The sequence below is a fragment of the Gobio gobio genome (genome assembly GCF_949357685.1).
Source record: "Gobio gobio genome assembly, chromosome: 3".
Classification (NCBI taxonomy): Eukaryota; Metazoa; Chordata; class Actinopteri; order Cypriniformes; family Gobionidae; genus Gobio; species Gobio gobio.
In genome coordinates this window covers 43079126-43091808 of record NC_137099.1, presented here as the reverse complement: position 1 = coordinate 43091808, position 12683 = coordinate 43079126, and the positions used below count along the sequence as shown (strand labels likewise).

General features: G+C 41.1%; 1 protein-coding gene across 1 annotated transcript in view; it reads left to right on the top strand.

Moving 5' to 3' along the window:
• The window catches only part of maml3 (mastermind-like transcriptional coactivator 3), a 142687-nt gene extending 131662 nt beyond the window's left edge, over positions 1 to 11025 (top strand). The window contains exons 3-5 of the mRNA XM_079812486.1: positions 5356 to 5616; positions 5819 to 5894; positions 7713 to 11025. Of these exons, the coding sequence (XP_079668612.1) occupies positions 5356 to 5616; positions 5819 to 5894; positions 7713 to 8713 (1338 nt within the window). The 3' untranslated portion in view covers positions 8714 to 11025. The remainder of the gene's footprint in view (positions 1 to 5355; positions 5617 to 5818; positions 5895 to 7712) is intronic.
• The last annotated feature ends 1658 nt before the right edge of the window (positions 11026 to 12683 follow it).

Genomic DNA, 12683 nt, shown 5'->3' with positions numbered 1-12683 from the left:
TGGGGGATGCGGTGAATAAGCTAAATTCCCAAAAAGTCGGCGTGTTCCTTTAAGGAGCAGTTACATTTATGCTCATCAACATGATCTGAGACATTCTTAAAGGTTAGTTCACCCAAAAATGAAAATGTCATTTATTACTCACCCTCCTGCCGTTACACACCCGTAAGACCTATTATTTTTGTTGAAATCCGATGGCTCAGTGAGGCCTGCATAGGCAGCAATGAAATTTACACTCTCAAGATCCATTAATCCATAAATATACTAAAAACATATTTAAATCAGTTCATGTGAGTACAGTGGTTCAATATTGATATTATAAAGCGACAAGAATATTTTTTGTGCACCAAATAAAGCGGAATAACGACTTATATAGTGATAACCGATTTCAAAACACTGCTTCATGAAGCTTCGGAGCGTATCGAATCAGCGAGTCGAATCATGATTTGGATCACGCGTCAAACCGCCAGACTGCAGAAATCACGTGACTTTGGCGCTCCGAATCGCTGGATCGACTCGCTGATTCGATATGCTCCAAAGCTTCATAAAGCAGTTTTCAAAATCGGAGCAAAGAAGAGCACTGATACTAAAGCGTATTCTGAAAGCTCGTAAAGCTAGATTTAAAACAAGACAACGTAGGTTATTATCAGCTATTACGGACATTGACTGTGAGATGGCTGAGACGAACGCGCGCCATCGGACAGAAAGATCAAGACTGAACGCAGAACGAACCTCGCAAAAGACTTTTAAAAATGCAGGTTGAAATAAAATGCTGCATGAGTTCAACCAATCAGCGTGTTCAGCGCCCAAGTCCCACCCCCGAAAGTTCCTGAACTTTGTAAAAGTACTACCTAGGGAGCAGGGCCGTTCGAAGGGGGAAATATTTACCCGGTACTTCATTTAGACCCTGGTTCCTGCGGTCAAAACACACCGAGTACCACCCCAAAGTTCCTAGTTCCTGGGGAAAGTTCCTGCGGTGGAAACGCGGCTATAGTTAAAATAGTCCGTGTGACTCCAGTGGTTCAGCCTTAATTTTATGAAGTGACGAGAATATTTTTTGTGCTTAAAAACAAACAACTTTATTCAACTGGCACAGACTAGAAGGAAATTGTTGAATAAAGTCGTTATTTTTGTTTTTGCGTGAACTATCCCTTTAAAAGTCAATGGGCTCAGGGGTGGCAAGCCTCTCGCTGTAACTTTTCCTGCGGGTGTCGCTGTTGGACAGTGTTACTTTATAAAAACGAGTGACTTTTACACTTTTTAATGTCCCATTTTGTAATATTTGAGTTGTTTTATTTTTGTAATATTGATTATTTTCTCATCCAGTATTTTTTGAGGAGACACCTTGCCTCCTTGGAGGAAGCGCCCCTGTTATGTATATACTGGTCACTCTGCTCTCTAGATATCAGCCATTGGCAAACTATTAGAGAGCAGCTCAAACTTTCTCTCTTGAGTCTTTTTTGCCATATTGAGAGTTGAACTTGCAAATGATCAGCCGATGCAACATTTTATGCCAAAATTCTTCAACACGTTTAAGATGTCATAGCTTGAATTTGTTTGAATTGGCCAGTCACTACTACCACCACCCACACACACAAACGCCCTCACGGGGGGCGTGTGTTGGCGCGTGGTGTATTATTAGAGGGGATGTTGTGAGCAAGCCCCTCAGATTAGTGTCTGATCTGGGCCAAGGCTCACTACTGGTAATCAATGTGTGTTTGTGTGTGTATGCATGAGATCAATGAAAGCAATCACTCCAGTATTGCACTATGTATTGCTCTGTGCAAAGTGCAGTGAGCTTTTTCACGCATCTTAACAACTGAAGATGAGCTGAACTTTTAGAGTTCACAATCATCGGATAGTCTTGCCTGTTTACATTTGCTTCGGTAAACCCTCACACTTAAAGGTGTTGTAAGTTTTTGACTCTAAAAAGCACTGCTACAGCCAGTTATTTTACTTTGAAATGTGCGTTCCGTGTCGGAATGTCTGTTTTTGTTTTGATCTGTGCGATACCGCACGTTGCCAATTTACCCAATAGAATTTTCGACACCAAAGGTTGCCAGCTGGCGGAAAACACAGGGTGTTGCTGCCATGGAAGCCAGCGAACAAACTGGATCATAGATCGCAGAATCACTCGACCTAAAAAGCCTAAGCACCCGTCTAAAAATGCCTATCAACAGATACATATTAAAACGTGATATCAACTCATCATACATAAATAAATCAACTCTTCAACTTGCAGTGTGCAAGTCTCCTCGGCTTCCATTGTCATTTGCGCTCGTTCCTGTTGCGTGTCCTCAAACTGGCAACCCGCGTGACCATTGAGTCTAAGGAGGAGGGGGCAGGGAATCAACTCTCTCTCTAATATTTTGAATTTGGACTGCAGTACCCATTTCAACCACTAGCTGTCAATCTTACATACTGCACCTTTAATGCTTTCACATTGCTCAGGGTGTGTCATTTTGATTTTAAAATACCTTCTTTTGTCCCAAATTAATGAATTGGACAATTGTAAGTCAGTCATTTGTATGTTGATTTCCCCAAAAAGTCTATCGAAACATTGTTTTGTCTGTTTGAGTCCTGACCAGCCTGACAACAGCAACGTTTGCTCGACCGTTGACGGGTGTTTGGGTTATCTGTTTTGTCATGACCAATGGCAGATGAATATATTTTCAATATTCTCTCAACATTTTGGTCCATCTATTGAACATCCATTCGACCTAAACTTTATAAGCAAACCATTTGTAGTTTGACTTTTATGAAGAGTGTAAGTTCTGTTGCTTTCAAAACATTGCTGTTTCATTGAGCCATCCAACATCCAACATGGTCTTGCTCGACCAATGGCATGAGTTTGAGGGCGGGGCTACCTGCTTCCCTAAACAAGCGCAGTGCGAGTGTTCTGGAAACCTGTTTGAAAACAGACTCCCCCCAATTAATTTTTTTTGTAGTTGCTTGTGATGCAGTAAAATACACATTACACCTTTCAGTGACGCTTTTAAATTCAATAATTATTCAAATTTTAAACAATATTTTGGTCTTGTGATATCCAAAACACTCTTGCTGTATTTGCATTGATCCTCCTATACAGTCTGTTTATGATTGACAGTTTAGTTAGAGAGATAAATGACCAAGCAAGAATAGTAGTATCAAGAAGGGTTCACACATGTGTGAACGAAAGGAGAAAAGATGGAAATGGAATCAGTGATAGAGACGCAAAGAGGAGGAAGAGAGGATAAAAGAGAGAGACTTAATTTACGCTGCTCTCCCTCTGAGTCTCTCTCTCTCTCTCTCTCTCTCTCTCTCTCTCTCTCTCTCTCTCTCTCTCTCTCTCTCGGCTGCAGCCCGCTGTCGTCCATCATGGCTCCTATGAGCACCATCTGCTCAACATTACAGCCACTGTTGCCTGGCTACCTGCTCTCTCTATCTCTCTGTATTTTTTCTCTCCTCTCTTTAATGTTTTTTTTCTGTCATTTGAGTCTTTTCCTCTCGCCCCTCATCTCTCTCTCTCTCTCTCTCTCTCTCTCTCTTTGGCTCACACGCATTATCCGGCAGGAAGAAGGAGACACATCTTTTACACCACTCATGATTAAGCCATCTGCAGAGAGAGCTGAAGGGAGAGGGGGATGAGGGGATCATAATGAAAAAGAGTATGTAAGGCGGTGAGGGTGAAAGAAGAAAAAGAGAGGAGGTAAAGGGAAATGTGGAGGAAGGAGGGAAAGACGGAGAACGGAATGGAGACATGGGCACAGAGGTGGAAGAAATAGAGATAGATGACGACTCAAAAGAGGGAGTGAGAGAAAGAGATGGTAGGAGAGGGGGGAAAAAAGATCAACACTGCCCCCCTCTGGCCTTTCCGGCCTCGACACAGATACGTACGTGCCGATCGGCGCTCGTTTGGACAGCATGACTGGTTAACAGAAGAGATCCAGCTGTCTACACACAGATTTGTGCTCATTGACCGGTCTGGTCTAGATTTATCTGAACAGTCTCCTGTGGCGTGTGCATGTTTGCGCCTCATTATTTATGCTGTTTTAAAAGCCTCATGGAGGGAAGGTTCAAATGTTCGCACTAGATTGGAGTCGTGGGCTTGCGGTCAGTGAATGTGCTCGGGCACGTTGAGCTACAGGATGGGGTGCTTGTGTGGATGGTGCGAGTTTAAATCCAGTTTGCAACAGGTTGCACCCCACCACCCCTCTTCTGCATAGCATTCCCTTGTCCTATCTCAGACTGTTCCTATAAAAGAAAACCATAGTTACTTGGTGTCTCAGTCTGGGTCTCGGGACTCTATGTCGTGGATCTTGATTTATATATCGTCTCACACCACAGTGCATTAAGGGTAATTTTATATTACCTCAGCCACTACTACTCAGAGAGAGGGGTATCTTTTCCTGACCCCACACAATAAAAAAGAGGTCTCCACGGCTCCTGTTATCTTTGGTGTACCTTGTTTGAGAAATTGGATCCGAAGTTTTATTTTTCTGTTCATTAGGGCATTTTGATGCAGAATTTTGATTCCTAGTTTAATTTATGACATTGTAAAATGTGATATGGATGTGTTATTGTTGGACAAAATAAATGTCTAATGGAAAGGACACATGCATGCATTTACTTTATTGACGTTAACAATGTTTTTACTGCTTTATTACATTATAAATGTGTATGATACACAACCGTTAAAAAATTTGTGGTCGTGAGATTTTTTTAAATGTTTAAAAAAAAAAAAGGATTTTATTCTCACCATGGCTGGATTTTTTAAATAAATACATGTTGTGAAATATTACAATTTAAAGTAACTGTTCAATATTTTTAATGTACGCATTTTAAAATCTCATATTCTTATTTCCGTGTTGGCACAGTACAATTTTCAGCACCCATTACTTCATTCTTCAGTGTCACATGATCCTTGATATCCCTGAAACGGTGATAGGTTTTTGTTTTTTGGGTTTTTTTTCAGGATTTTTGATGAAAATAAAAGTTAAAAAAGAACAGCTTTTATTTGAAATGGCAGTTTTGTAACATTATAAACATCATTTGTAACATAATCATAAATGGCTTTACTTTCACTTTTGATCAGCTTAATGCATCCTTTCTGAATAAAAATGTTTCTTAAATCATACCGACCGCTAACTTTTAAACAGTAGTGCATGTAATATATTATAAATATTAATTTAGTACCAATGAAGCCAGTCCACAGTGGATGGAGATCAATTGACACAGTTTGAAAATAATCGGTTATTACATTCAAGAAGCAATTAGAACCGTTTTGTGTGTATTAGGTGTCAGTAATTCAATGACTGAATAAATGAAGTGAATCATCAGTTATACTGTCTGATCATCTCCCCTTTCTTGCATTTGTAGGAAAGTGTGGTTGGATTGCCGCGGCAGGCTGGTGGAGTCCAGCCACCTCACGGAGGACCAGGGGGTGTGGCCTCATCGGGGCCTAATGGGGCGGGGCCTGCTGGTTATCTGGCCAATCCACAGCAGGCGGCCATGATGAAGCAGATGATGGCTATGGAGCAGGAAAAGAGGGTCCAGCTCCATTTGATGGAGCAGCAGAAAGCACAGCTTATTAGAGAACAGAGACAGCAGCAGCAGCAGCAGCACATGCTGGCAGAACAGGTGAGTGTCATTGATTGACACCATAGACATACAGTGCTTGACTTTTCTTTATGCTCATAAATAGTCATCCTTGTTGAGTGTTCAAGCAGCTCTTGACCTTTCGTGGCTTAAGAGTTCTGCTTTCTGTTCAGTTGCTTGTGATTATTGATGAGAAATTGTGATATTCATCTAGTTTTGTGCTTTGCTTTCCCTCTTTTTCCAGTTACAACAGCAGCAGCATCTCCCCAGACAGATGAGTCAGGCACAGAGGAATCCATACCCACTCCAGCAGTTTCAAGGCAAGACACACACATATACAAAGAAAGGAGGATAATATCCATACCTAGAATCTAAATGCTTTGCCACTAGTTGTAATGACCATATTACTTTATGCGGCTAAAGGGCTTATAGTGTTATGTCTCTAAGGACCTGAAGTGGATAGTGACTTCTGATGTGAAAAATCCGAACTCCTTTAAGCCTCTAAGTGCAGTTCCTCTATTTAAACCGGAAAATAAACGTTTTTCTTGTTGCTCCTCAAATTACTGCCTGGCCACTTAACACCCAGTGCCAGCATTTCACATCAAGCAGTATAAGACATACATTCTTTTAGCCGATGAGAACGTTATCAAAACGATCCCCGTTCACACGGATCCGCGAAAATGACTAATAACACTGTATTATGCATCCCAAACTAGTAGTTGGCGATGTCACTTTGTAAAGAACCACTACGTGTCTGCGCACATACAGATTTTTTTACTACAGTGCACACGAGATGAACCTTTAGACACAAATTACGTAATCTATCATTTTTGTCCGATTTTCATTCTAAGGATGTTAATCTTGATAATACTGTATTATTACTTTGTCTTCTGGGTAAATTTCATCTTCACAAAGCCAGAAGCATTCACTGTAATCCCAATTTTAGAATTTTCTCCTCTAATATAAAGTCCTTTTTACTTCCTTTAAGAAAATGTTTGAACACAATCATCCTTGAGTCTGTTGTAAGGAACCTAACCTTATATTTGTTACATTGTGTTGATTTGTTATAACAACATGTGATGATGTCCAATGCCAACCCTCCCCTTTTCTTACTTTTAATATCTGTATCCTTTCATTTGCAAAAAAAAAGGCTATAGACTAAACATGTAATAGCCTACGCATGTGCATGGCATCACCGTTTTACAGATTTACATTTTTGTAGTTTACACAGATATGGGTGTTGTTTTCCAAAATGCCATTGTCATGTAAACGAATGGCCAAAGTGCATAAAAATCTTCCGTTTTTAGTTGAAAACGTGTCGTGGAAGTCTGTAAACTTTTGGAGAATATTTAATCCAGTAATTTTATGTGGTACACGGTATTATATGTCCTTTTACGCTTTGACAGGAAACCAATCTATTGATACTTTTTGTTGTTTTGAATATTAAATTCAAGTGGACATAATATTTTGGTCTGCTTTTTGGTTAAGTAATGTTAACATTTATGTAATGTAAATATTATTATTAGTGTAGACATCTGACTTTAAGTCAGTGACTTTCAATATAGGTAATAAGCATACAAGTACAGCTTCTATCTCCTAAAATCTCTGAAACAGTTTGCCAAGATTATCTTTTAAATAACATTATTTCATATCAGCAGTAAAATCTGGCAACGATATCAGAAATGTAGCTCCTTAAAGGGATCGTTCACCCAAAAATGAAAATTCTGTCATCATTTAGTCACGCTCAAGTTGTTCCAAACCTGCAAACATTTCTTTGTTCTGCTGAACACAAAGGAAGATATTTGGAAGAATGTTTGTAACCAAGCAGATCTCGGCAGCCTTTGACTACCACGGTGGGAAAAAGTGCCTGATGCCTGTCAACATAATTTAAATATGAAGTATGAAATTCAAGTGTGGGCTAAGTCGAACATGGAATCATTAATTTCAAGCGCATACAGATATCTGGAGATTTTAATGTGCAGTTTATGTCATTATATACAATTGACAGTGATTTGCTATGCTAATGTGAGCGTGTATTTATGCTGTTTGGCTTTAATTGAAGCAAGCCTTTGATGTACTGGAAATGTAATGAGAACAACAGATGTCAGTTAATATTATTGAATTTTATATTATTTTAGGCACGTCCCAGGAGATGGCAGCAAGGAACCAGACGCTGCAGAACATGCGGAACGCTCGACTTCTGCAGCAGCAGCAGCAGCAGCAGCAACAGAACCCGGGGATACTGCAGATGACGCCCGTCCAGAATTCCGCCGCCATGCCCTCGCAGGGTGACATGAGCATGGCATACGGAGGCCAGGCTGGTACACAGACTGGCATGTACCAGGGTATGAACCCAAACATGGGCCAAATGCTCCAGCAGCAACAGCAGCACCATCCCAATCAGCCCGGCATGGCGATGGCACAAAGACAAGTGGCTGCCGGCGGGCAAGGTATGGTCGGCGGAGGCCCGGGAGGCGGGTATGGACAGGGAATGCTAATGAACCAGGCCCTCCCGCAGCAGCAAATAAAATCAGCCGGTGTCGCCCCTGGTGGGCAACCGATGGCCAAAGCCCAAGTTCAGAGACTGCAGAGCATGATGGGAGGCGGAGGCCAGACGTGGCCGCCGCAGCAGCAGCAGCAAAATATGCAGGCCATGGGCGGAAGGACTTCAAACGACATGGTGGCGTTTAACAGTAACCCTGCGTACGCCATGCAAGGTGGCCAGCCTCCTAGGATGGCCAAGCAGCATTTCGCACAAGCGATGGGCGGACAGACTATGGTGGACCCACGTTCAATAAACCCAGCTGCAATGGGTGGGCCGATGATGCCGCACATGGCAGGGCAACCAAGGACCAACCAGCCGCGGGGGATGGTAATGCCAGGCATGAACCAGGGAGTGCCCAACATGGCCGCTTTTGGACAGGGCCCTGCTCAGGGCATACCGGGAGCATCGGGAGGGGGTGGGTCGTACATGCCAGGGGGTCAGCCTCAGGGCTACCAGAGGACGTCCAATCAGGACCTGGCATACGGTTACGGCAGCCAATCAGGGGCTGGGGCCGGGGTTTCGTTCGGACTGTCGGATGGGACAGATTTGGATTCATCGGAAGGTTGGATGGAAGAGTTTTTCCCCAACCAATAGCCTAAGGGATTTTTTAATAGGACAATTTTATGGAAAATGTGATTTTGTTTTATTGTTTTGGGTTTTTTTTTTTTTTATTACATGGTCGACAAATCTAAGAAATATATTACATGTTGTGTATTACATGTGTGTGCTGTCACAATATTTAAACCAATTCCTCTCTGTTTGGGTTGCTTCTCAAGTAAGGATCCGGTGGTCATTTCTTTTTTCTTTTTTTTTTAAAGAAATACCCGTTTTGGATTTGATCCATTTATGTCTTTTTTTTCTCTTATGTCCTTTGTGCTGGACTAAGGGCAAGAGGCACTGAAAACCTGCAAAATGACATTGGGAAAGATTTTATGGATGTTTTTATGTATTTAGTTCTCACTTGTTCTGACATCCTGTCCATGTATTAAAGAGTGTGTGGAAATTTGAGGTGGGCCTTTGTCACCAATGGATCCCTTTTCCCAAACCAAACAATTCAACACACCTCCTCCTCTTTCTTCTCTCACATATCTTCTCTCTCTCGCTGCTCTTGATGTGTGTTGATTTGCTCTGCTTTGTGCTTGTGTGTGTGTGTGCGTGTGTGTGTGCGTGTGTGTGTGCGCGTTTATTTGCACTACGAGCATCACAACAAAACACATCAGACTCTGTGTGCTCTGTGCATGCAAGATGGATGCTCTGCTGTCGCTAGGCGACCGGTGTCAGTAGAAGAGTGAAGCCATGTGTGTGTGTTTGTCAACTAGGTGTTTGTTAATATTGCTTGAAGAGATTTGGCAGCTACAAACTTCTCCCACCCCTCCCTAAAACTGTGAGAAAGATGTTTTCTTTAGTCACAATGGCAGCTAGAAAGGATATACGAACTCATCTGGATTACAAGAAACAGTTCACCAAGTATAAAGTAATGTTTATGCGATTTTGATGTAACACCCCAGACATTTGTGAAAGTAATCTGAGGCAAATTCAGTGTTTTGATTCTATCATTTAAAATGCTTCACAACGTTCTATTTTTTGTTTCTTTTCTTTGACTGAACATAATTGCTTGTGAACACTGGGTAAAGATATTTTAATAAAAGAGAACAGTACATACTGTATTTCCGCTGATGGGTCATACCACTTTCCTCCTTTTTATTTTACCAGTCAAATGACAGATATTTATTACTTCAATCATTGCACCACTTCAAGCTCTTGCACACACCCGTTACACAATGCCTGACAGAGGAAAGACAAGCACATCAAGACTCCGGCAAGCCGTTTGTAATCCAGACAACTTTCTTTTTCCCTTTCAACTGACACAATTTCATCAAAAAAAAAAAAAAAAAAGGACTTAATTTGTACATGTAAGCCTCTGCTCTGTATTGGGAATTTAAATTTATTTACGATCCATTTCCATCGACTTAAAATTTACAGTTCTCATAAAGAATGATTTGTTGTGTTATGTTGTGTACGAGTTTAACCTGGTCTGTCAACTAATTTCAAATGAAGTTTCAAAATGGTAACAGCCAGACTTGTTTAGTTCTGTTGTTTACCATGAAATGCCACACAAAGAATATCGGTCTTTTCTCCTTGTTGTGTGTTCCTTTATGGTATTATAGTCATGGTGTCTCTTTCTGTGATCGAGCTCTAGTTTGATTGTTTCAGCTCTATGAGGAATGTAACTGACTTGAATTGTGACTGACTTGCCCCTTTTTTTTGAGAAATTTCTGTCTTAATGGGAGATTGAACGCATTCACATCTTCAGTGTTTCGCAGTGTTATATTGTTTCTGTGTCAAGAGGATCGCAGTTGGAGAGAGTAAATCCCACGTTCTCCTGCCGTCTCACCAAATATCAACAATCTGGGACCAAGATTAACATGTTTTTGATTTCTGTTGAAGTCATCGAGCTTATCTTTTTCTCCTTTTTATTTTGTACTGGTGCTGACATATATGTGATGGAAAAAGATATATATCAGATACAGTTATATGTAAATATGTTTTTACGATTTTAAATACATCAGAGGATACGTCTCTACTAACTGTAAAGATATTGCTGTTTGTTTAAGATAGAGAAGTATTTTTATTTCATCTTTTTTTCCACTTTTAAACTCATCTGAGCTATACCATTGCACTTCAGACAATGTCTTACTACTAATTTGTAATGTAAACCTCCTCTAATTTTTATTTTGAAGGTTTTTTCTAGTTTTCAAATTTTAATCTGTATCTAAAGCAGTGCTTTTTTTTCTTTTCTTTTTCATGTACAGAATTATGTAAATGGTAATGCCAGAGAGTTACAAAGAATTTGTTTTTCAGAAAAAAGTACATTAAAGAGATTGATCATTAAAAATGTTCTCATTAAAATATGTCTCTGCAACTTTTTTGATACAAAAACAAGAGTTTGACCTGTTTATAAAGGTATATGGAACATTTAAAGAAAAGAAAAGAAAGGGTTGAAGTATGTGAAAAATATACACAATATATGAAGACTCCAGATGCAAAAGCCTCTAAGTCTGTCGTTTTTCTTTAAAATAAGCATTTTTGTCAGGCTTCTATGTATAGGTTTCTACCTAATTACCGGTACTTCTGAATGGGTTGAGGCTGGGATTTAGTGGGTTTGAAGTGAAAGTATTGTATGAACGTATACTATATGCGGAGAGCATTCACTCAGTATTATCTCATTTTTTACCGTAGTGGCATTTAGAGGCTTTTGCATATGAACTCTTCATATGATTTTGAAATTGAATGAACTGTGCTTACATGTTTTACTACAATCTACAAAAAAAAACGGTTATTATACAACAATCAGGCATTACCGTATGACCACTGACAGGAGAAGTAAATAATACTAATTATCTCTTCATCACGGCACCTGTTAGTGGGATATATTAGGCAGCAAGTGAACATTTTGACCTCAAAGTTAATGTATTAGAAGCAGGAAAAATGGGCAAGCATAAGGATTTGAACAAGTTAGACAAGGGCCAAATTGTGATGGCTAGAAGACTGGGTCAGAGCATCTCCAAAACTGAAGCTCTTGTGGGGAGTTCCCGGTCTGCAGTGGTCAGAATCCATCAAAAGTGGCCTAAAGAAGGAACAGTGGTGAACCGGCGACAGGGTCATGACTCATGATAGGGTTAGGAGGCTAAAGGGTACAATAGGCTCATTGATGCATGTGGGGAGCTAAGGCTGGCCCGTGCAGTCCGATCAAACAGACGAGCTACTGTAGCTCAAATTGCTCAAGAAGTTAATGCTGGTTCTGATAGAAAGGTGTCAGAATACACAGTACATCGTAGTTTGTTGTGTATGGGGCTGCATAGCCGCCGTCCAGTCAGGGTGCCCATGCTGACCCCCATCCAATGCCGAAAGCGCCAACAGTGGACATGTGAGCTTCAGAACTGGACCTTGGAGCAATGGAAGAAGGTGGCTTGATGAAACACATTTTCTTTTACATCATGTGGATGGCCGGGTGCCTGTGCGTCGCTTACCTGGGAAACACATGGCCCCAGGATGCACTATGGGAAGAAGGCAAGCCGGCAGAAGAAGTGTGATGCTTTGGGAAATGTTCTGCTAGAAAACTTTGGGTCCTGCCATCCATGTGGTTGTTACTTTGACACATAGCAACAACCTAAGCATTGTTGCAGACCATGTACGCCCTTTCATGGAAACGGTATTCCCTGGTGTCTGTGGCTTCTTTCAGCAGGATAATGCGCCCTGCCACAAAGCAAAAATGATTCAGGAATGGTTTGAGGAGCACGAGTTTGAGGTGTTGACTTGACCTCCAAATTCCCCAGATCTCAATCCAATGGAGCATCTGTGGGATGTGCTGAACAAACAAGTCCGATCCATGGAGGTCCTACCTCGCAACTTGCAGGACTTAAAGGATCTGGTGCCATCTTGGTGCCAGATACCACAGCACACCTTTAGGGGCAGTCGTGGCCTAATGGTTAGAGAGTCGGACTTGTAACCCAAAGTCTCAGGTCCGGAAGGAATTGTCGGTGGGTGGGGGGAGTGAATAACC